This window comes from Macrobrachium nipponense, chromosome 25 (genome assembly GCF_015104395.2).
Source record: "Macrobrachium nipponense isolate FS-2020 chromosome 25, ASM1510439v2, whole genome shotgun sequence".
NCBI classification, from domain to species: Eukaryota; Metazoa; Arthropoda; class Malacostraca; order Decapoda; family Palaemonidae; genus Macrobrachium; species Macrobrachium nipponense.
This window is the reverse complement of record NC_087214.1, coordinates 36,677,299-36,702,634: the sequence shown is the minus strand read 5'-3', so window position 1 is coordinate 36,702,634 and position 25,336 is coordinate 36,677,299. Positions and strand designations below refer to the sequence as shown.

General features: G+C 37.5%; 3 protein-coding genes across 8 annotated transcripts in view; all 3 read right to left on the bottom strand.

The window, feature by feature from the left end:
- LOC135199377 (leukocyte elastase inhibitor-like) overlaps positions 1–5,759 on the bottom strand; it is a 31,752-nt gene extending 25,993 nt beyond the window's left edge. The window contains exon 1 of the mRNA XM_064227363.1: positions 5,687–5,759. The gene's annotated coding sequence lies outside the window, so the exon portion shown is untranslated. The remainder of the gene's footprint in view (positions 1–5,686) is intronic.
- A 1,886-nt stretch (positions 5,760–7,645) lies between these two features.
- Positions 7,646–11,046, bottom strand: LOC135199376 (leukocyte elastase inhibitor A-like). 2 transcript variants are annotated; one of them, XM_064227359.1, is made up of 6 exons: positions 10,892–11,046; positions 10,217–10,546; positions 9,960–10,092; positions 9,323–9,566; positions 8,701–8,945; positions 7,646–8,368 (listed from the first exon to the last, which is right to left on the bottom strand). In XM_064227359.1, the coding sequence occupies exons 2-6, from the start codon at positions 10,534–10,536 to the stop codon at positions 8,069–8,071; spliced, it is 1,242 nt and encodes a 413-aa protein (XP_064083429.1). In that variant the 5' UTR covers positions 10,537–10,546; positions 10,892–11,046; the 3' UTR covers positions 7,646–8,068. The 2 variants fall into 2 exon arrangements, with proteins under 2 accessions (XP_064083429.1, XP_064083430.1); XM_064227360.1 differs by having other exon boundaries at positions 10,823–10,934.
- Positions 11,047–13,081: 2,035 nt separating this feature from the next.
- On the bottom strand, positions 13,082–24,564 carry LOC135199374 (leukocyte elastase inhibitor A-like). Of its 5 annotated transcripts, none has more exons than XM_064227354.1 (6): positions 24,447–24,564; positions 15,679–16,008; positions 15,426–15,558; positions 14,899–15,142; positions 14,222–14,466; positions 13,082–13,798 (listed from the first exon to the last, which is right to left on the bottom strand). In XM_064227354.1, the coding sequence occupies exons 2-6, from the start codon at positions 15,996–15,998 to the stop codon at positions 13,484–13,486; spliced, it is 1,257 nt and encodes a 418-aa protein (XP_064083424.1). In that variant the 5' UTR covers positions 15,999–16,008; positions 24,447–24,564; the 3' UTR covers positions 13,082–13,483. The 5 variants fall into 5 exon arrangements, with proteins under 5 accessions (XP_064083424.1, XP_064083423.1, XP_064083426.1 ...); XM_064227353.1 differs by lacking the exon at positions 24,447–24,564 and adding an exon at positions 18,446–18,571; XM_064227356.1 differs by lacking the exon at positions 24,447–24,564 and adding an exon at positions 18,491–18,515.
- Positions 24,565–25,336: the final 772 nt, after the last annotated feature.

The following is a 25,336-nucleotide window of genomic DNA, read 5'->3' as shown; positions in this document are numbered from 1 at the left end:
CATGGGAGACCAAGGTCTTTCTGCAATCGATGTTGCACAGTCCGTTCAGATACGTTCCTAAGCAGATCAGGTTTTGAGACTTAAAATTTTGGCTGGCATTGATGGATGTTCCATAACAATCCTTTTTAAAATGTTATCCGTTCTTTTTGTAGTTTTTCGTGGCCTCCCTCCCTGAGCCTTTCTTCCGCTTCAGTGATGAATCAAGGTCTCCTGTCTTGGAGCGGTTGCACCACAATGAGACGGTGCTTTTAGAGATTCCCAGCTCTCTTGCAATAGCTGACATTGACTTGCCAGTTTTCCATAGGGTCACAATTTCTGCTTTCTTAACCAAGGATAAGGAAGTTTTAGCCATAATTCATTAGCTAGCGCGCAAGAGCGCCAAATGTAGCGGTGACGAAAGCGTGAATGGGGCAGGAGCACATACAATGACATCCAGACCTTCGGGACAGCTTGAGTATCACTGAAGTGCATTAGTAACTCATGGTACGAACAGCGAGACAATAGAGGCTGCCAGACGAACGATAAAATTGGGGAAAATTATACTTCTCGGGCGGAAATCGCAAGAAAAAGTCCGAACGCTTATTACAGTTATAGGGAATCGTTCGCTTTTTTTTTGCGCCGACTGTCTATATATAGATAGATATATATATATATATATATATATATATATATATATATATATATATATATATATATATATATATAGATAGATATATATATATATATATATATATATATATATATATATATATATATATATATATAGATAGATATATATATATATATATATATATATATATATATATATATATATATATATATATATATATATATATATAGATATATATATATATATATATATATATATATATATATATATATATATATATATATATATAAATATATATATATAGATATATATATATATATATATATATATATATATATATATATATATATATATATATAGATAGATAGATATATATAGATAGATATATATATATATATATATATATATAGATAGATAGATAGATATATATAGATAGATATATATATATATATATATATATATATATATATACAGGGGGTCCTCGAGTTACGACGTTGATCCGTTCTTACGATGCATCGTAACACGAATTTCAGCGTAAGTCGGAACATTGAAAAATACCACATGATTTAATGTAAATACCTATCAATAACAACGAGAGAACAATTCCTTACCTTTATTAGTTTGATTGGCTTGCACACTGGAGAGGAAGCTGCGGTGCTGGAGAGACTGGGGGAGGTTAGTGAAGAGAAAAAGAACCTCCAGAAGTTGCTGGAGATGCTGAGGCAGATGATTCTTGAGGTGAGGCAGATGATTCTTGAGGTGAGCGAACATACTAGTACTGGAGATGCTGAGGCAGGTGATTCCAAAACAAAACCTGTCTCGTCTACGTTAAACACTTGCTGAGCAGAATAACCCCCCTCTTAATTATCTCAGACAACGCTTTAGGAAAGGTTCACTCGCTGCTTTCTCATCCCCACTAGCAGCTTCACCTTGCAATTTAAGGTTATGGTAATTGGCCCGAGCCTTAAATCGCATAAACCAACCCCTACTAGCCACAAACTCTTCACTTTCACTTCTCCCTTCCCTTTTCTTTTCTTTTTTCAAACGCTTCAAACAATCTTTTCGCCTTCTCCTGAATCACCATAAGGCTGACTGGGATACGCCGTTGATTTTGTTCTTCCACCAAAGCACCAATAACCTTTCCATTTCAACTTATTAGACCACTACGCTGCTTAGTTATCACTGTCGCTTTCATAGGAGCAGATCCTTTCACATGTTCAACGATGCGCTCTTTATCTTTGATAATGGTAGCAACGGTCGAACGGCTAAGGCCAAGCGAGCGGCCAATGTTTGTTGGCGTTTCTCCCTTCTCGGATCGCTTTATAATGTCCACTTTAATTTCCATGGTGATGGCCTTTCTTTTCTTCGATGCACTACCATCAGAAGAGTCCGCCTTGCGCTTGGGAGCCATAACAAAGAGCAAAAAGTTACAAAAACGATACAACACGAGGGAGAGAGAGGCAGTGTAAACAACCAAAATGGCGTATGGACGAGGACTGAGCGTAGCGAAGCGACGCCGTCCTCTCCCCCACAAAGCGTATTCTTCCGCCGTGTGCCTGGAACTAGTTCGCGTTTGTTTACGTTGCTTACGACGCTAAAACCGCGTAAGACGGAACGACGCCAAAATATTATTTTTTATATTTTTTGATTTTATGGGGCGCGTTCGTAACCACGAAACATCGTAAGTCGAGACCACGTAACCCGAGGACTTACTGTATATATATATATAGATATATATATATATATATATATATATATATATATATATATATATTATATATATATATAGTATATATATATATATATATATATATATATATATATATATATAGATATATATATATATATATATATATATATATATATATATATATATATATATATATATATATATATATATATATATATATATATATATATATATATATATATATATATATATATACATATATAGTATATATATATATATATATATATATATATAGATATATATATATCTATATATATATATATATATATATATATATATATATATATATATATATATATATATATATATATATATATATATATATATATATATATCTATATATATATATATATATATATATATATATATATATACTATCTATCTATCTACTATAATATATATATATATATATATATATATATATATATATATATATATATATATATATATATATATATATATATATATATATATCTTCTTCTTCTTCTTCTTCCCAGCTTTTTCCCATTTTTATATGGGGTCGCCGTTTTCGGATGAGCCGTTTCCATCTATTTCTATCTTGCGCTTCTGCCTCATCAATTCCCTTCTCATGTAAATCTCCTCTCACACAGTCCTTCCATCTCTTTCTTGGTCTCCCTCTCTTTCTTCTTCCTTGCACTCCACTCCCATAGTATGTCTCCCAGCGTGGTCCTCATCTCTCCTCAACAGGTGTCCATACCATCTCAGCCTCCCCTCCTGCACTTTCTTTGATACTTCCACCACCTTAGTTGACCCCCTTATGTAGTCATTTCTGATCCTATCCACTCTTGTTACCCCAGACATCCACCTAAGCATTCTCATTTCTGCCACATCCATCTTCTTCTGCTCTGCTTTTCTCATGCTTGCTGTTTCCGTACCATACAGCATTGCTGTTCTTACCACCGTCTTGTGAAATTTTCCTTTTAACCTAAGCGGCACTCTTTTGTCACAAAGAACTCCGAGGCCGCTCTCCAGTTGTTCCAGCCTGCCTGTACCCGATGTTTTACTTCTTCTTCCATACTTCCTCCAGCGTTAACAAAAGATCCCAAATACTTAAACTTATCAACTCTCCTTATTTGCTCTCCACCAAGCTGAATACTTTCTCTATCATCCCCCTCAGTGGTGGTACACATATTCTGTCTTGGATCTACTTATTCTCATTCCTCTGTCCTCCAGTACTTGTCTCCATCTTTCCAATTTCACTTCCAGATCGTTTCCCTGTCTCTGCACACAGAACAATATCATCCGCATACAATATGTTCCATGGTACTGTCTCCCTTACTTCCTCTATTATAAATCCATCCACACTATGTTTCAAAGATAAATGGGGCTCAGAGCCGACCCCTGGTGTAATCCTACTCTCACCTCAAAACCTTCTGTCTCCCCAACACTGCTCCTCACTCTGGTAAATACATTCCGGTACCTCTCTTGTATCATCGCACATACTTCTCTGGCACCATCTTCTCCCTCAGGCTCCTCCATACCATCTTGTCTAGGGACTCTGTCATAAGCCTTTTCAAGGTCAATGAATACCATATGTAGGTCCTTTGTCTTTCCCCGAATTTCATTATATATATATCTATCTATATATATACAGTCGGGGCGCAAAAAAAAAATATATATAGATATATATATATATATATATAGATATATATATATATATATATAATAAAGGGGTCCAATAAAGGTGAGCTTTCCTATTAACTAGACTGGCATATATAGGGTAAAATACCGAATGGCCACCTGGCCTCTACCATAACTCGACCACCTTCCTGAAGATCGGAAATTATAGCCTTAATTTGTGACTCGGGAGAAAAAACTGACTTCAGGAGGGAAGTGGAGGTCTCGAGGTGTTGCTTCAATGAATGCTGGCTCTCGACTAATGTCTATTCTGGGTTACAGGATATATTAAAAGTACTTTTGCTTGAAGGTGGTTGCGCTACGGTGGAGGCCAAGGTGGCCATTCGGTATTTTACCCTATACAAAAAATCAATTATCAAGGTGATACCCTATGCGGTGGTCTTCCTTAGCTTTTAAGTGGTAGATCTATAATAACTATTCCGCAGCAAGCACACGAGTACACGGATTATGAGGTGCAAAGCTTTATTCCCTTAATTGTTTACTTTACTCATTATTTAGTTTAACTTTACTTTGTTCCTTCCAAATGTTTATTTAATTCATGTCTATTATCCCTGTTTTCCAACCAAATTAACCCCGAAAAATTACAAATATTTCTGATGTACTTTTACGAGCAGACGATACGACGAAAAATGACTCTTTACTGCCAATTTAGTGGAGCTTCACACATACGCCGATGCATTTACAAACTGTTTCCATGAATTCTAGTTGTCAAAGTAATGCAGTACTGTAATGATAAAATTGCAGTAATATATATACTACAAATAGATACGCTAATTTCACTTATTTCCCCGGTTTTGTGCAAGTCTTATACCCAGTTTGGAGGGTAAACACATACCAATTGGCAATACTGATAAACAATTGAAGAGTGCAAAACGCTGCAAAGAATGCCGTAGTCCCCTTGGATAAGTAATGGTTAGAGGTCGGGTTTACGATTGTTGTGAGGAAAGTGCCCCAGCGTCTATGGGTACAGGTGGTGTGAGGATTTGGCACAGGAAATGGGAAGTTTATTAACACAAGCGACTCTGCAAACATTGAGATGGCGTCAATCTTCTAACTTCTTTAATCGTAAGTAAAAATTTCGAAAGCGTTTTGGTGAAGTTTGCACTGTGTTGGCCACACTTTTCATTACCCTCTGTTTAAATCTTAAAATATGGCCTTAATTTCTAACTTTGGAGAAAATACTTACTTCGAAAGGAGAGTAGAGGTCTTGAGCTCCTTCTCTCGCCAACAACTCATGACCGATGACCAACTCCGGTGTCAGGATGTGTTCAAGTACTTTTTCGGAGGGTGGCCAAAACCGCGGTAGTCAGTGAGTGGCCAGTCCAGTCGGTTGTTTACCTTAGTAGCTCTTTGTATCTATTATAATATCTTAGTGATTGAGTTTTTACTGTAAAAATGGGCATTTTTAACTGTAAACGACTTAATTTCGATTTATGTAAACCTGAAGCATCAAAAATGGCAAAATAAATATAAATAATTTTTAAAAGATGTAAACAAACGATGCCTCTTGCAACTTCCGACACCAAAAAATTATAATTTTAATTAATTTATATAATAACCATCATAATTTTTAGCATTTTCTAACATTCAAACACTGGAATCATTTAACACTCACTTAAATAAACATACAGGGAGAGGAAACGAAATAAATGCATTTAGGTAAATACCTCAAACACACGAACCTGGACGTTCATCTTTCCTTTTTGTTTACATTCGTCCATCGTCAGCTCGACTCTTCTTCTTCTTACTTTTCTTCATCTTCTTCTTCTTCTATTATTATATTATTATTATTATTATTATTATTATTATTATTATTATTATTATTATTATTATTGTTGTTGTTGTTGTTGTTGTTGTTGTTGTTGTTGTTGTTGTTGTTTGTTGTTGTTGTTGTCGATAAATTAACAATATCGTAGTAAATAGGTAAAGTATATTATAATCTAACGTACGAAAGCGAACACCTTCGAACACCTGGACGGTGACCCTCATCAGTTTTTACGTTTTTATGACAAATTATTATTATTATTATTATTATTATTATTATTATTATTATTATTATTATTATTATTATTATTATTATTATTATTATTATTATTGCTAAGAAATTCACATTCACGCGGTAAACAGTTTGTGCTATAAAAACACACCGTTATATAGGTAAACTATATTTAATAGACAAAAGCGAATTCTTTCGAACACCCGAACATTCAAGTACTACGTTTTATGTTAGTGTTGGTATTCATGCTCAGAAGTGTTTTCCTTAAGGAGATTGTACCAGTCCTTTTATTTTGTCTATCTTTTTTATATATAAATGTAAAAGTGACTGGTGATTGTGTATGTAACTTGCATCGAACTTCATTGTCAAAGCCCAGTATACTGATGCCAAGGGTTGCTCTGCTATGTGACTCAACCCATTTGGGAGTCCTGTCTACGTATCTTTTTTTTATGCTGGGGCACTCACGGGATGCGGGGAGGGGACGGGGGGTTGTCAAATAGATTTGCCTCCCACGGAGCCAAATATAATTCAAAACCATCAGTGTGTGTTTAAAATTACAACGTAGACACTGATGTGGAACACGGTTCGGTAGTTCAGAAGTCTTTGCTCTTGTCTTTTACGTAGCAATATAGTTTACTATATATTTGTGGATTTTTCTTACACATATTATTATTATTATTATTATTATTATTATTATTATTATTATTATTATTATTATTATTAATATAATATAATAATAATAATAATAATAATAATAATAATAATAATAATAATAATAATAATAATAATAATAATAATAATAATAATAATAATAATAATTCCCAGCTTAGGCACGGCTTCCATACGGGATCTCCGTTGTAGATGAGCCTCTTCCATCCAGGATTAAGAGAGTATTTAGGCCTACGGGGTTGTTATAGTCCCACTCCGATCAAAATAAGGACAATCTTCTTCCCTTCTCAGTTAAAATGTGTCCATACCATCTCAGTGTCCCTTCCTGCACTTTCTAGGAAGATATTCCAAGATATACTCACTCCTACTTGCTGTTTCTGTACCGTTTCAGGTAATCCCTTCTCACCCCCACCCCTTTGGGAGGGGAGGGGGAGGGTAGGATGAAACCCCATTATAAAAACACGCTCGTGTTCGAATGCAATGTTGTGTCAAAATTGCAAGGCAATCGGTGAAGAGCTTCCGGAGATTTAAAGTTTTGAACAAACGAACATTTACATTTTTATTTTACCATATCACCACGAAGTACCACAGTCCCACATAATGCCATAAACACCGATATATACTGCCATGTAAGTCTTTTCTTACAAAATCCCTATATAACGAAGTGAGGACATTGTCTCCTTGTTCGTAAGAAATAAAGATTTTGAAATCGTGTCTTCAATGAGAAGTCGAGTCAGGGTTCTTTATTATTCTGTACAAAACACAACAGGTAGAATGAGAGCAGATGTATGCCAGTCTATTACTTTAATCTATCATAAACTATTTCATTACAACATTTTAACTCATAACTCAGTATACCAGGAACTGTTTGTGTGAGGATAACACTTTGCATATATATATATATATATGTTTGTATGTATCTTGGAAGGTTTGTGCATGTGTGTGTGTGTGTGTTTGTTTGTGTGGTATGTTCTTACGTTGTATGGAACCAGTGGTTATTCAGCAACGGGACCAACGGCTTAGTATGTTACTTCCGAACCACGTCGAGAGTGAACTTCTATCACCAGAAATACACATCTTTCACACCTCAATGGAATGCCGGGAATCGAACTTGCAGCCACCGAAGTGGCAGGTCTTGACCATACCGACCACGCCACTGAGGCGCTGCAGCTGAAAGAAAGGATGACAATAGAAGAGCATTGTAGCTTTATGAAAGGCAGATGTCCATAGCCATTTGTCGAGAAAGAAGTTTTCTGAGGGTTGAAAGGGCAAAGTATCTTGGGTAGAGTGGACGATATAGAGGATATATAGGCCTACATCGTAGATCACTTCCCGAGGGTCATTCAAAGGATTTCCAGTCAGACAACCTCATAACAGATTGGGATTAGCTCTGCAAACTACCAGGATCTTTGACATCTCCAATGAAGAGGATGTTGTTCGTCTTCCGGTCGCAGATCACGAAGGCGAAAGGCCTGTCGCAGTGGAACTGGACAGGTGCCGAACGATTCCTGTTAGCTTCAGGATTTCTTTTGGCGGCAGCTACAGGCTCTGTTCCTTCTTCGTCGATGTCTAGGTGAGCTTTGTGGATGATGTCGGTCACGACCAACTTACTCTTGGAGCTGAACTGGCTCAGGTCAGCCCGAATTTCGTTAAAGATGTCCTTAATGCCCATCTTCTTTATTGCCTGAGAGGAAGGAGAGATTATTATCAATCTTTATGTCTTTATAGTAGAAAAACAGCCTTCATCACCCTGGTTATTATGACTGCAATATCCTCACATACTGCTTGATAATACGGACACCTGAGGCTATGCATGCATAACCAGTATTGCTTAACTTCATTCATCAAATGGCTCATTGGTGCAGCTATCATACAGCTCCCTGTTATTCATCTGTGGTCGCCTTCACAAGCATTAGCCAGACCCAGTAATAGTCCAGTTTACTGATTGGGAAGCCACAATAGAAAGCAAATGTATAAAAGCGCCTAGCAGCATTGTTCAGACTGTGTCATACTCACATCCACCAAGTTTTTGGACAGCTCTCCACGGAATTTGATCTTGGGAAGGAGCACGTCCACTGGGCGACTCTTCAGTCTACTGGTACTGATGGCATCTCTGAGAGCAGCACTGCTGAGTCTCCTGACCAGATTAGCGAGAGGACTGGATCCCTTCCCGTTAGCATTGGGAAGAAGAAGGATCATGGAGAGGCTGCTTCCAGCGTACGGCATCTCCAGGACACGTGCGTCGAGTTCTCCTGATTCCCCTGTTCACGTATGATCAGATTTGCATTTACTCGTTTATCCGATTTAGCAATGAATTTCGCTTTTGCTATTGTCGCACGATATTAACAGTAAGGATCGATGATTTAAAAAAGTGAAAATGCCTTGATAAAAGAATACAACTAAGAAAATAGAAGCCTGTGATGCCTGCAGAGTGTCCACCCCCTCCTCCCCACCACACAAAGTGTTGAGGTGAATGGCAAATGAATTTGGCCTTACCATCCAAAACCACACATACACTCAGAAAATATACTCCTCATCTCAGGCACCCCCTAAGTGTGTTTTCCTTAGCTCTTAATGGTCTGGTTAAAGAACCAAGTAATAATAATACAACAACAACAACAATATACTCAAATCTTACCATAATTGAAGTCCTCAACCTGACTCATCATGTCGACTGAAACGGTATTGCTTGGAGCCACAGAGAAGTCTCGCCTTTGGGTCGACGGCCTTTTGAACGCTTTCTTCCAGAGGCCCCTGAAGTGGATGGCGTTCACAAGGACCACGTTGGCTGAGCGGATGAGGTCTTCTGTCACAATGTTGGGGATGAAGCCTCGTGTCTTCTGGCTGACGAAGTCGTTCATGACTGCGGCTGCTTTCTTAGTCTAAAGAAGGTTGGGTAGAACTTTCACACTGGACTCCCAGACCTCATACTTACACCAACAGACTTCTAAGGAGTGTTGTAATCTCTGATGTTGTGTTCTAATATCAACCTCACCTACTCTTTGTAATTACATCAGGCTCACCTATTCTTTTGAATAATTTTGGTCCTTGTTGTGACCACTCCCTACCGTATAAAAAACATCTCCATGCAAAATTAAAGTTATAATCCTCCAACAATGAATACTATCCACATGAATAATACGCATACATTGGTTAGCTGTGTAGTATCAATCATTTGTCTTTATAGTTTTTCATAGGCTCTCTCAGCCACAGAGTGATCAAATAGCCTGACAAACTACCATACATAAACCAAATCATGGGAATATTAAACTCACATCATAGAAGTTAAGGGTGCGGAGCTCATCTGGGAAAGCAGTTTGGACACATGGCAGCAATGTGAAGGATTCGTTGATGTAAGCTCTGTTGGCCACATCGACACTTATGGTGGTGCTGTACTCTTGCTTGTATCTGAAAAGAAATACTATACTACAGACAGTAATTCATTTAAGGAAAGAAAGACAGGTAGACAGAATTGATGCTTTATCACATTTTATAACTGTTTATCTTTGATTCCTTTTATCACTGTACTCACAAATGCTCCAGCCCTTTCCACAGTCGGTTTGCAGAAGGCTTATCAGCCACTTGCAACACTTTTGCCAGCTGTGCCTGGGTATTGCCAGCTGCCCCAAAGTACACCACGACCAGGGCTGCCCAGATGCTGTAGGGGGAGGAGATGAAGTTCTCCGAAGGCCTCTCCAGGGTTAGCTGTTTGTAGAGCCCGAGTCCAAAATCTACAATGCCAGAGAGATTGGCATTGCTGCCCAGAGCCGGCACGTTGCCACTGGGCGTGAAGCACTGGAGGTGGGCACCTCCTATGCCCAGAAGGAGCATCAAGGATTTGAGCCAGATCATGCTGCCAAGTCTGTAATAAGATGTTCATCTTTTAATCATTATGCCTTAGCCTCAGAACTACTGTGGGCAGAAAAGCAGTTTTACAGTTGAATATTTCTGCAATTTTATAGCAAGAGAAAGGAAAGACCTCTGGAATCTTGGGATTGTGATATACTATAAATCAAACTATTTGGTGCTTAGTTTCCATTTATGTACAAATTACTGTTCAACTGAAGATTACGCTGGATATCAAAATGTAATAAACATACTGATGAAAAACTAAAAATGAGAGAAAGAATAACCAGACCTTTGTGCTATGTTCCAAAGATCGCCAGAAAGAGAATCTTTCTAAGGCTGAATTCGGGGCCATACTCACCTCTAGGACAGAAGCCAGAGTGTGCTTGCTGCAGCCAAGAACTCGAAGGCACTAATTGTGGATACTTCAGAAAGCCCTTGTTTTATACACACTTCGTTTGGAATACGTGCCAGATAAATGATGATTATACAGCATAGCTGGGCGAGCTGCTACGTGCCACAGTTCTAAACAGATCAGTATTTTTCACTCACGTTATGTACTGTTTTATACGATTTTAACAAACCCCAAACATTAGAAAGAATAACATTCATTACGGACACATAAACACTTTGTAACGTCTGATGTTTCATCAAAACAGGATGATAAAAGTGGAAAAAAGCTGAAGAAGAATGTAGCAACTCAACAACAATCACTCTCCTCCTTACCAGATTGATTTTCGTTCTCCTGAATGTACCATCAGTCAATGAGAAGCTAATTTTTCAAAAGTTCTTCTGAAGACTGAGAGAAAAAGCACAACAATAACGTTGTGAGGACCAGAGAGTAAGACAGGTAACTGGGTACTGATAATTTATTACATATAAACACAGGCTATAAAGGAGGCTGCCGACTGATATGTAGTATCCTACCTGAACAGAGAGAAACTGGGTCTGGGCCGGAAAGATTTGTTTTCTTGCAGCCATATATACATGGATATCTGTGGGTACAATTTTTGTTCATATATGAATTATATATCGTTGGAAAGGCCAGAGAATTCTACACACGATGATGTACAAAAGAATTTAGCAAGGTGTTACAGTGGAACGAAAATAGCGGAAGGACGTTGTCCTTACAACGTCTTCTCTCCACACGGAATCTCTTGGCAAGCAACGTAAACAAAAAGCGTGATTCCTATGAAAACAACCTTCTGAAGGTGACAATCATAAGTATATCTTAGTTTAACCAGACCACTGAGATGATCAACAGCTCTCCAAGGGCTGGCCCGAATGATTAGATTATTATTTGTGTTGCTAGGAACCAATTGGTTACTTAGCAATGGCAGGGGCGTAACTGGTTCCAAACAGTTGTGGGGGACAATGGGGTTGAGTGGTGAATGAAGCGAGCCTATTCAGCTGGGGATGTAGGGGGCGCTGTGAGTGCCCCAGAAAAATATTAAAATCTGAGCTTTTTTTTTTTTTTTTTTTTTTGTTTTTTTTTTTTTTTTTTTTTAGATGCACTGTAATGCCTAAAAGAGCAGGTAAACTAAATAAATGGGTGGTTTAACTTTAAGCATCTGAAAACAATTAAAAACAGGGTGTTTTTAAGGGTAACAGTTCAATTTTCCTTGCTCTGTCTTCATAGGAGCGTGATAACTAACCATAATATTTATTATTTTTGGGGGGATAGAGTATACCGTGTCCCCCCTAACCCAAAATTTAGGGGGGGTACACGTCCCCCCATCCCCCCGTGAGTTACACACCTGAGCAACGGGACCTACAGCTTATTGTGGGATGTGAAGAACATTGTATCAAGAAATGAATTTCTCTGGTCCTGCATTGGCTGCAGCAGGGAGCGAACTCAGACTACCCGATTTATAGGGGACTACACATCCCATTCATCCAATGAGGAGCTTAAGGTGACAGTAAAATAATTACCCAACCACTCAGAACTTAATCTTGAGTTAATTTACAAAGTCTATAAATCCAAAATAAGATACATGAGCCAACATCTTGGTGGGTAGGCCAGGATGAAAAATATTAGGATTGTCTAGTTGGGCTATGCATACATATACTGTATGCAGAAACGTTCAATATTCTTAATTTACACTCCATACAAAACCTAATATCAGATTAATACATACACGGGACAAAACTTAAAAGGGTGAAATAACAATTACACATTTACTGAAACAAAAAAGTATAAGGACAAGTTAAAAAAACTTCATCTCATAACTTCGAAGGGGTCACTTGTCACACACTATCCACTCATACTAACAAGCAACACTAACTGCTCTTCTTTTGTTTGTTTACATTGGTAGTTCTATGACGCATCAACCAATGGCAGCACCACAGAGGCTCTTAAGACACAAAATGCTGCAGAATCGAAGCTAAAGACTGCAGTATAAATATTCTGGAACGACAACGCTCTGTAACGAAGTGGGGATGATATCTGCTCCTCATTCACGTAAAATTCAGTGTTGATATAATCTTTGCAAAGAAACTGAGTAACATTTCTTCTAAACAAAGTGTATTAGGACAACTGAAACCAGGAATATGCCAGTCATTATTTTAATCAATCAGAAACTAAACCATCTAAGAATTTGGATCTTATGACATTACTTCATATACCTGAACCTATTTTTGTAATGGATACAAATATACATACGTGTATGTGTGTATGTATGACATTACTTGTTATAACTGGGAAGGTATGTTTGTGCATGTTTGTACCTAAGACAGACAAAATTAGGAGACAGTAAAAGAAGAATGCAGGAATGAAAATACAAAATACAACATTTACATCAATGTTTTTCTTGGAGTTGTCATAAAAAAAGTCTTTAGACTAAAGCCTAAGGAGTGATATGGATGACACTGGGGATATAGTCCTACATTGAAGATCACTTGCTGTGGGTCACTTGAAGATTTTCCAGTCAAGGAATCTCATAACAGACTAGGACTAGCTCTGCAAATTCCTGGGATTTTTGATGTCTCCAATGAAGAGGACGTTGTTCATCACCCTGTCATAGATCATGAAGGCGAAAGGTCTGTTGCAGTGGAACTTGACAGGCTTTGGAAGTTTCAAAGCATTAAGAGCAATAACAGGCACAATAGCGAGAGCTGTTACAGCTGTAGCCTCTGTTCTCTCTTCATTGACGTCTACGTAAGCTTTGTGGACGATGTCTGTCATGGCCAACATCTTCTTAGAGCTGAACTGGCTCAGGTCAGCCTGATTCTCGTTGAAGAGGTCCATAATCCCCATCTTTTTCAGTGCCTTAGTGGAGAGGAAAAGAAATTATTATCACTAATTCTCTGCCTCGGGAAAGAAATAAGTATATTTCGTATTAACAGGCTATATCATCTTTGTTGCTCAATCTCACCGATGTAGAAACAAGAAACGAGAAGTCTGGTCGAGTGAGCTATTGTTTTCATTTCACTGATGACGACCAAACCAAGTTCTGATCAAAGCAAGTGCTACTTAAACGCAATAATCAATGAACCAGTCATAGAGCTAGCCTAGAGCTCCCTGTTAATCATTTATGGTACCCAAATAATTATTAACCAAAACTAGTGATGTTCCAATTTAGTGACTGAGAAGCCAAAGAGGAAAGCAATGATATAAGGGCCTAACATACAGTAGCAGTAACCCAACAGGTGACTGAACAAAGCAACAACATTATGGCAGTATCATACTCACATTCACCAAGTTTTTGGACAGCTCTCCATGGAATTTAAACTTGGGGAGAAGCACATCCACGTTGAGAGACTCTAGCTTCCCGGCACTGAGGGCGTCTCTAAGGGCAGCACTGCTGAGTCTCCTGACCAGACTGGCAAGAGAACTTACTTCATTCCCATCAACATTAGGCAGAAGAAGGATCATGGAGAGGTTTCTCCCGGTGTAAGGCAGCTCAAGAATGCGTGCGCCAAGTTGGTTTGATTCTCCTGTTCAAGTCAAGTGAGATATGTATTCATTTATTTATATAAATTATTAATAAATTTAACTTTTGTTATTTTCACATAATAACACTCATAAACATTGATTTTGAAAGTAAAAGTCTCAATAAAAGAGTAAAACTTAGAAAATCAAGGCCTGTGATGTCTGTGAAGGTCTGCGAGCCTTGTTTTCACAGAAGTTTGGTTGGTGGATTAAGATTAAGAATCCTGTGTAATGACACATGACACTGCCCACAAAGTGTTAAGAGAACTATGAGGCCTTGTGTGGATCACTTAATTTGGCCTTTTCATCCAAAAGTATACTTGCATTCAGAAAGTACCCTCCTCTTTTCAGAAACCCATGAGTGTGTTTTTCTTTGCTCTTAGATATCTGGTTAGAGAACTAGTAACAAAAACATCAACAACATGCTCAAGTCTTACCATAATTGAAATCCGCAACCTGACTCATCATGTCAACTGAAACAGTGTTGCCCGCAGCTACAGAGAAGTCTCGCTTTTGGGTTGACGGTTTTTTGAACTCTTTCTCCCAGAGACCCTTGAAATAAACAGCGTTCACAAGGACCATGCTGGCTGAGTGGACGAGGTCTTCCTGTACGATGCTGGGGATGAGGCCTCGTGTCTTCTGGTTGACGAAGTCATTGATGGCTCCAGCTGCATTCTTAGCCTAAAAAAGATTGGGTAGACATTCACGTGTATCTATATCATTTTCACTCTCCAACACTCTTGACTTTTTCTTGGACTTACTGTGACCAATTCTTACTGATATCAAGTGTGTGCAGGCGAACCTTAGGCTATATTCCTTTAAATGTTCAACACCAGCCACATGCATTTTACATAGTAGCAATCTACTGTTTTTACCATTTTTCATACACCACACCCGCCATAGAGTGATCATGTAGCCTGACAGACAACTTACACAAACCATATCATGGAAATTTTATACTTACATCATTGAAATTAAGGACGTGTAGCTCATCTGGGAAAATGGTTTGGACACAAGGCAGCAAAGGGAATGACTCGTCGAAGTAAGCTCTGCTGGCCACTTCAAGGCTCATGTTGGCATTGTTCTCTTGTCTGTATCTGAAAAGGAATGCTATGCTAGAAAATCCATATGTGGATAGAAAAAAAAGTAGATAGAAGTGAAACTTTTATCACATTTCGTAGCTGTTTATCTTTAATTCCTTCTTTCACTGTACTCACAAAAGCTCCAGCCCTTTCCACAATTGGTGGGCAGAAGGCTTATCAACCAGATGCAATCCTCTTGCCAGCTGTGCCTGGGTATTGCCGGCTGCCCCAAAGTACACCATGACCAGGGCTGCCCAGATGCTGTAGGGGGAGAAGATGAGGTTCTCCGAAGGCTTCTCGAGGGTCAGTTGTTTGTAGAGACCGAGTCCGAAATCTATGATTCCGGAGAGATATTCATTTTTGTCCAGAGGTGGAACATGGGCACTGGGCGTGAAACAATGGAGGTGGGCACCTCCTATGCCCAGAAGTAAAATGGCGGAGCTGAGCCAGACCATGCTGCTAGGTCTGTAATAAAAAAGATATTCATCTTCTGATATCAAGTGTGTCCGCAACAACACAACTGTGGGTAGGAAGGCAGTTGCACAGTTTAGCAGTTAGGTAGATATTAAGTAGGGGTAGGAGAGGCCTTTCACATTTTGGAACCGAGAGTTTATGTTTCATGAAGCTGTGACATTCTTATTTCTTACCACCGATACACTTCTCTTTGGAGTGGGTTACACAAACCTGACAGTAGCTATTTTTCCCCGCTGCGCATCACTTTTAATACCCTTCCTGAGGGGTATTTTCTCACCTTGAAATTAAATTGGCACCTGGTAGCTGATACCAAGAAGTCCTGTCTCTCTCTCTTTCTCTATCTCCTTTCTCAACAGATCCCTTCAACTAACATCTGAATATTAAATCCCCTTTACAAAAATAAAGCTTATTCTACAGAAACAAATAAATGTAAACAGGGTTATCTTGGTAACCAGTCATAATGAAGAATATGATTAGAAATACAAGCAAATAACTACCATGTTCCCCCTGTAATCGTTGGGGATGCATATGTGAGGACCAGAGATTAAGACAGGTAGCTGGGTACTGATAATTTATTCACAGACAAACTGGGTTGACATAGACAGGTGCGGACGGATATGTAGTGCAGTCTCGCACCGCGAACAGAAATGACTCTGAGACAGTAAATTTGTGTTTTCTTACAGACATACATTTAGATATAATTAGGCATACAAATAATGGAATTGCATATGTTATACATCGGCGGAAAGGCCGCGGAACGCTCTATCAGACGGAAGTAAGAACAACGCGACTTGATGATTGAGTTCGATGAAAATAGGGAAAAAGCGTTGTCCTTACACATATCATAACCCCACGAATAGAAGAAACCCCAATTGAGATGCTTAAAACTGCCTATTTTGTTAGTTAAAGCTCAAGAAAAATTCATTAAAAATGTTTATACCTGGTTTTTCTAATAGTTCTATCACAAAAATTGCATTTTATGATGAAATTCATTGAAAAATCAGGAGTTTGTGGATATTTCTCATAGAAAAATACCAAAAATTGTCCACGAATAATGGGGTATATGTTCCAGAGAAATCCGTAAAATATGTGAGTCTACAAATCCGGAGTTTGCGAATACGGGTGTTCACTGCATTTTCCAAAAACATTGCACAATGAAACACTAATAAGACCAACTCCCATCTCTACAATGTCACCTCAGTCTCTCTATTGTTAAGTCAATCATACCAGTCTCAATCTGCTATTCCCCACAATGCCCAAATTCTACTAAGTTCATTCATGTGCCCATAATAGTACTATATGGTACCCAGGTGCCATTCATGCCCATAGATTTGGACCATCTGTGGATGAAATAAATGTCACCTGTTAGTCCTGGGTATAAAAAAATAAGTGGTAGGAGATAAATGATAATGCAATCAATGACACAGAATAAAAAAAAAAAATAGTAATTGGTGCGATCAAAGTCTATCTCCAAAACTCACCATTCAGGCAATAGTTTGAACCCAAAGTCCTGGGTATGTCACAGCCCAGAGCAGAATGAAATATTTCACACAAGGTCTAAGGTCGAGGCATGCAGGTACGTACAAACGAATTCACATGTCTCAATGCTCAGCCTGTAAGCCAGTTAGGGCCAGCAATACCTTCTAGAAGTTTCCAAAGAAAAATGCAGATTCAATATCCGGTCTTATTGCTCGAGCGTAGCGACAGTGTTAACGCAACTTTTAATTAATTGCGTTCTGGCGTGTTGCTGCCCAATCATTTGGGTCAACACGTATTTCAGCACTGAACATCACACTACTTTTCCAACCAAACTGGACTGTCACAGTTTCATGAAATGTATATATATGTATAGCATACTTAAAAACTCACAGTAGCTGCACTTGACTTCCTTATATAAACGAATACCACAGGAAAATGACAAGCAGATGATCAGTACCAAGCACTTCCCTGTGGTATTCACTTATATCATATAATCCTTTGTTAAGTTTGGTGAATACTGTTCAATAAAGCAGACAAAATTAAATACATATATTACATTTCCCTCTCTAAATCTTTAGACCAGCTTTCCTTGAAATGGAACAGAAAATGGAAATTATAATCAATTCATAAATGTTTTTCTAAAGATGAACTGAAGTATAATGAAATAATGTAGACACTTGCATTCATGATTTAGCTCAAAATAGAAACATGGCAACTTTGATCTCCCTTGTCACCTGGAGAATTTGATTGCTTCTAATCACTGGTTTCATTAAACTTTGAAGCTTTGTTTCCATTTTCATAAAAACTTCTGTTTCACTGAAGATAGCTTTGGATATCAAATAATAATAATGATAAAAGTAGGACTATCCCTGCTCTCTGTGTTATGTTCCAAAGAGCACCAGAATATGTATCTTTCTATGGCCTGAACTGAATTGAAGACCACATTCACATGTATGACAGAAGAAATCAGGAAGTGCTTGCTACAGGCACACACAGTCAAACTCTCCAAGGCACTGATTGTTGGCACTTCAGAAAGCACTTGTTTTATATAGCTACACCTCGTTCAGAATATATGCCAGATGCATGGCGATTATGCAGCCGAGTCGGGTGAGCTCCTACGTGCTACGTTTCTAAACAGGTCAATATTTTTCACTTATGTTCCTGTTCCACTTTTATACAATCTTAACGAACCCCTAACCTCAGAATAATATTCATTATGGAAATGTAAACACATCGTTACACCTGACATTCTGTCAAAAAAGGATGCTGAAAATAAAATTTCTTTTGAACTACGTGGCAACTCAAACGACTCTTCATCTTCCCAGATTGATTCGTGGTTTCCTGAATGTTTCGTCAGTTCATGAGCAGTTGATTTTAAAAGGTTGTTGATCCTCTTAATGTTTTTCTGAAGGTTTAGTAGAAAAAGAGCAATGTCTAGGAACACACTCTTGTTAAGGTAATAAAAGAAAGACTAAATTAAAGTCTTAGATTGACATCCTGTACCCAGCCACTCAGAACTGAACAGAATTGGTACCTGAAGTTCCCTATATCCAAATTTTATTTTAGTCGTATTGATGCGTACTGTAATGTCTGTACATCATTCCGTTTTGTCGTTAGAGGGAGAAGAGATTTGATAGTATGCAGATATGAAGTATTAATGTATTATATTGTGAGGTGAGGTACGAGTAAGATTTGAAGTTTACAGCTTGCTAATTAATCTACAAAACATCCACTCAGGTCAAGGGCTCCTGCGAGCATAGTGTAGCTTCCAACCTCTTACAGGTCGAGACAGGGATTAAGTTCAGGCAAATGTGTTTGTTCACATATAAAATGGTACAGGAAATTGAAGTGAAGCTCATACATATATGGTTGGAAATCTATATATATAGATATATATATAGATATATATATAGATATATATATATATATATATATATATATATATATATATATATATATATATATATCTATCATATATATCTATATATATATATATATATATATATATATATATATATAGATATATATATATATATATAGATATATATATATATATATATATATATATATATATATATATATATATATATATATATCTATATATATATCTATATATATATCTATATATTATATATATATATATATATATATATATATATAGATATATATATAGATCATATATATATATATATATATATATATATATATATATATATATATATATATATATATATATATATATATATATATATATATATATATATATCTATATATATCTATATATAATTATTATATATATATATATATATATATATATATATATATATATATATATATATATATAGATATATACATCTATATATATATATATATATTATATATATATATATATATATATATAATATATATATATATATATATCTATATATATATATATATATATATATATGTAGTATATATCTATATATAATTATATATATATCTATACTATATATATATATATATATATATATATATATATATATATATATATATATATCTATATATATATATCTAGGTATATATATATATATATATATATATATATATATATATATATATATATATATATATATATATATATATGTGTGTGTGTGTGTATGTATATATTCCTTTCCAGTAACAGTTTGGATATTGTAGATGGATAAATCAAACTATTATTATCTATCTCTTTAAGTCATCAAGCCAGCATAACATTCCTCACCTCCATTGAAGGTCCGTCTAGTATTCACAAGGAGAGTTTTTGTTTTGAAGGTTAAATTATCCATTACCGCAATTATATGTTTGTTGCTCTTGCCTTACTAAATCCTCCGGAACGCAGCCGAAAGGAGAGAAAAACAGGTTCTGGCTGAAGGACAAAACATTTCTGGAAAACTGGAATCAATTTTGGGAAAAGAAGATGACCAGGCTTTTTCTAGAGTTTTGCCATCATAGTTTTCTTTGAAAGTTTTAATTTCCCAATTCTATCGTTTTCAGTATTTCGAAGCAATGAAAGAAGATTTTCTTTTGTGTGTGTGTGTGTGGTGTTGTGTGTATTAATGAGTGTCTATTCTAAATGTTTTAACGTTCCCTAAAGGCAGTTAATTACAAGCCCGAAACAGAAACGTGGGAGTGCAAAAAACCTGTTTTTAGAAAATATGGAAGCCTACTTGACAATCACAGAAACAACACTCCTTGACCCCACGAAGTCATTCATGCATCTGGCCCATGCAATTAACAAACGAAGTGTAATATTTAATGCTAAAGTCACACATTCACGGACCAACGCCACGCACACCCACGCATGAGCCAGAAAATTGGGTGGTTGGCAAACTTGCCTTTACGTCAGTTAAACCCGCAATATGTTCCGTAAAAACATACGCTTAAAAGTCGTGGAATGTATTGGTGACGGGTCGTCCGGGCCACTAAGGCTTATGCCCACTTGGAGCCTCCGGTAGGCCCACTCCGAGTTTTTTGAAAACTTGTTATCAAAACAAGTTCATGGGGGTGGTCACCGCCAAAATGTTCCACCTAACGCTAGCTCCAGGCACTTTGCACGTGGGAACCCACGATGACTTCAAACGGGGTAGTCTCTGGGTCCCACAGCAATTTTGTCGTTGGCCGCTGTTTTTCTTTCCCACCACAAAGCACGTGGGGCCCTCCTAATTGCGCTTGTAGCCCTTCTGGGAAACAGATTCGGCACATTTTACAACACTGTAACGACGTAGCAAACTTCTGTAGCGTGGTATAAAAGGTCAGGTTGGTGCCCTCAGGTCATCCCGCTGTTTGTTTCTGCTCTCCGAGACCAGCAGTCCTGCCTTCAATAGTGCTCTCCACAACGCCCCTTCAAGGATGCCGAACCTCACAAAAACGACCAAGGAAGGGACCAGCAACGTCAAAATCTTCTTGCAGCATTCTTCTTTTGGGCCTGGAGAAGAACTCCTACAGCCACTCCTGCAGACACTCAAGGTCGAGGAAATGGTCATCTTCCACCTACAGGAGTCGGAGTTGGATGAAGATACAGAGTTTGGATGACAAGGTGACACGAACACTCTCCATGAAGCAACCCCCAACTGGAAAGATGGACAGGAACTTTACCTTTGATCGAGACATAGACCAGCCAAAGACGTCGAGGATAACATGCCACCGGGGCGTAAGAAGGAGAGAGGCTGGTGGGTTGAGTGGCTCCGAGCACGAGGCCCCAATTCCATGTACAAACAAAGGGGATGGCTGCTTAGCAAGGACAAAGCCAAGGTGTGGGAAAGTCCCCCCCCCTTTAATGGGACAATGGCAAGTCACTTTAAGGCCACCAGTGGACTGGCAACGCAGCTCCAAACGTGGGTTCACATCCCTCCAGGAAGCCGGCTTCGGACACCTCAGCGCCAATGAAGAGTGGCCAAGGGGCGAGCAGAAGGGCTGACGTACCAAGAAGAAAGTGGATATTGGAAACATAATTTCCACTTCCTTCAAAGCCCCAACATTTCCAATCCGTCATGAAGAAGCCCAAGATGTTGGGACTTACAAATGGCGTATGTAATATTTATGTCTGACTTAAATTTTTTTTTATCTGTTGAAAATATATCAATATTTTTAAAAGTACATTTGCTGAATTCTATCCCAAAGTTGAATTTACAACCTTGATTTTCAGAATTTGCAATTGTTTTTTATATTCTCTCCATACATGTTTCCAATCACTTTTACAGGCCTGCTTTTTTAATTTACAGCCCCACAATTGGTGGGAGCGAGGGTACCGACGTGAAGTTGACATACAATAGAAACGTTACACTATTCGGTTGTAAGTAAGTCATGTGCGCCCATGCTCTGCAAAAGTGTAAAATCTTGGAGATGTGTGTTAAGAATTTGCTGGGGCCAGTTCCGGTTAGGCGTCCAACCATGGCTTTTGCATGCGCGAACATCAATGCGGCGCAATTTTACGGTGCTGGCTTTACGTCCGTCCAGGGCCCGTGTTCCTGTTTTACCAGCTGTTCAAGGGTCATTTCACCAAGCGATGATGGACCACGATCCACAATTAACGTGGGCAAATACGCCCGTCCATGAATACGTGAATTTTGTGTGACCCCAAGCATAAAAACAAGGTTAAGCTTTCTGCAGCATCCTCCAGTCCACACCCCACGACTTTGCGATTCAAGGGCTGCGTTTTTCTTTTCCCTTGTCCCTTCAATCCATACATTCAACGTTCTTTAACAAACATTAAAAAAAGGTGAGTAACCATCCTCGGAATTTAACGACAGAAATATTCCTTTTCTGGTGCTTTTTGGAACAAAACACACAGATATGAGTTACTTTTTTCTTACTATTGTTATTATTTTTATTTTCTATTATGTTAATGCTTATTATATTTCATATGCAGAGCAATCTTGTGTGAAATAGAGGTTTGTTTGGATTGGAAAGAAAGCATGAAGATAATTATCAAAATCAGTGAGTGATTATTTGTTGATGAAAACAGCAAAAAAAAAAAAAAAAATGCAAAAACTGAGAAATTGTCATTCGAATGAAAGTGGAATAAATGGCAATATAAGTCATCTCAGCTACAACCCACTGGCATGCATAAATTGTACACCTAGACCCCACCTTACCTAAACAGTTTCCAACAATATAAAACTATCCCAATGTTTTTTCCAAAAACATTGCACAATGAAACACTAATAAGATAATCTCCCATCTCTACAATGTCACCTCAGTCTCTCTATTGTTAAGTCAATCATACCAGTCTCAATCTGCTATTCCCCACAATGCCCAAATTCTACTAAGTTCATTCATGTGCCCATAATTGTACTATATGGTACCCAGGTGCCATTCATGCCCATAGATTTGGACCATCTGTGGATGAAATAAATGTCACCTGTTAGTCCTGGGTATAAAAAAATAAGTGGTAGGAGATAAATGATAATGCAATCAATGACACAGAATAAAAAAAAAAATAGTAATTGGTGCGATCAAAGTCTATCTCCAAAACTCACCATTCAGGCAATAGTTTGAACCCAAAGTCCTGGGTATGTCACAGCCCAGAGCAGAATGAAATATTTCACACAAGGTCTAAGGTCGAGGCATGCAGGTACGTACAAACGAATTCACATGTCTCAATGCTCAGCCTGTAAGCCAGTTAGGGCCAGCAATACCTTCTAGAAGTTTCCAAAGAAAAATGCAGATTCAATATCCGGTCTTATTGCTCGAGCGTAGCGACAGTGTTAACGCAACTTTTAATTAATTGTGTTCTGGCGTGTTGCTGCCCAATCATTTGGGTAAACACGTATTTCAGCACTGAACATCACACTGCTTTTCCAACCAAACTGGACTGTCACAGCTTCATAAAATATACATATATGAATAGCATACTTGAAAAAAAAATCACAGTAGCTGCACTTGACTTCCTTATATAAACGAATACCACAGGAAAATGACAAGCAGATGATCAGTACCAAGCACTTCCCTGTGGTATTCACTTATATCATATAATCCTTTGTTAAGTTTGGTGAATACTGTTCAATAAAGCAGACAAAATTAAATACATATATTACATTTCCCTCTCTAAATCTTTAGACCAGCTTTCCTTGAAATGGAACAGAAAATGGAAATTATAATCAATTCATAAATGTTTTTCTAAAGATGAACTGAAGTATAATGAAATAATGTAGACACTTGCATTCATGATTTAGCTCAAAATAGAAACATGGCAACTTTGATCTCCCTTGTCACCTGGAGAATTTGATTGCTTCTAATCACTGGTTTCATTAAACTTTGAAGCTTTGTTTCCATTTTCATAAAAACTTCTGTTTCACTGAAGATAGCTTTGGATATCAAATAATAATAATGATAAAAGTAGGACTATCCCCGCTCTCTGTGTTATGTTCCAAAGAGCACCAGAATATGTATCTTTCTATGGCCTGAACTGAATTGAAGACCACACTCACATGTATGACAGAAGAAATCAGGAAGTGCTTGCTACAGGCACACACAGTCAAGAACTCCAAGGCACTGATTGTTGGCACTTCAGAAAGAGCTTGTTCTATATACACCTCGTTCAGAATATATGCCAGATGCACGATGATTATGCAGCCAAGTAGGGTGAGCTCCTACGTGCCACGTTTCTAAATAGGTCAATATTTTTCACTTACGTTCTTGCTCTGCTTCTATACAATTTTAACGAACCCCTGACCTCAGAATAACTTTCATTATGGAAATGTAAACACATCGTTACACCTGACATTCTGTCAAAACAGGATGCTGAAAATAAAATTTCTTTTGAACTATGTGGCAACTCAAACAGCTCTTCATCTTCCCAGATTGATTCGTGGTTTCCTGAATGTTTCGTCAGTTCATGAGCAGTTGATTTTAAAAGGTTGTTGATCCTCTTAATGTTCCTCTGAAGGTTTAGTAGAAAAAGAGCAATAATAATTATTATTTCTCCTCACATGACAACTGTGTGATGTCTAGGAACACACTCTTGTTAAGGTAATAAAAGAAAGACTAAATAAAAGTCTTAGATTGACATCCTGTACCCAGCCACTCAGAACTGAACAGAATTGGTACCTGTCAGTTCTTTATATCCAAATTTTATTTTAGTCATATTGATGCGTACTGTAATGTCTGTACGTCATTCCGTTTTGTCGTTAGAGGGAAAAGAGATTTAATAGTATGCAGATATGAAGTATTAATGTATTATATTGTGAGGTGAGGTACGAGTAAGATTTGAAGTTTACAGCTTGCTAATCTATCTCTTGCGAGCAGTGTAGCTTCCAACCTCTTACAGGTCGAAACGGGGATTAAGTTCAGGCAATTGTATTTGTTCACATATAAAATG

What these genes read in the sequence shown, in the direction of transcription:
- LOC135199376 (XM_064227359.1), bottom strand. Translation starts at nt 10,536, where the DNA reads ATGATCTGGCTCAAATCCTTGATGCTCCTTCTGGGCATAGGAGGTGCC. An exon ending in TGGAAAGGGCTGGAGCATTT is followed by an intron (nt 10,093 to 10,216) that starts GTGAGTACAGTG and finishes ATTTCTTTTCAG; the next exon opens with ATACAAGCAAGAGTACAGCA. An exon ending in GCACCCTTAACTTCTATGAT is followed by an intron (nt 9,567 to 9,959) that starts GTGAGTTTAATA and finishes AACCTTCTTTAG; the next exon opens with ACTAAGAAAGCAGCCGCAGT.
- LOC135199374 (XM_064227354.1), bottom strand. Translation starts at nt 15,998, where the DNA reads ATGGTCTGGCTCAGCTCCGCCATTTTACTTCTGGGCATAGGAGGTGCC. An exon ending in TGGAAAGGGCTGGAGCTTTT is followed by an intron (nt 15,559 to 15,678) that starts GTGAGTACAGTG and finishes ATTCCTTTTCAG; the next exon opens with ATACAGACAAGAGAACAATG. An exon ending in TGTCCAAAAACTTGGTGAAT is followed by an intron (nt 13,799 to 14,221) that starts GTGAGTATGATA and finishes CTCTCCACTAAG; the next exon opens with GCACTGAAAAAGATGGGGAT.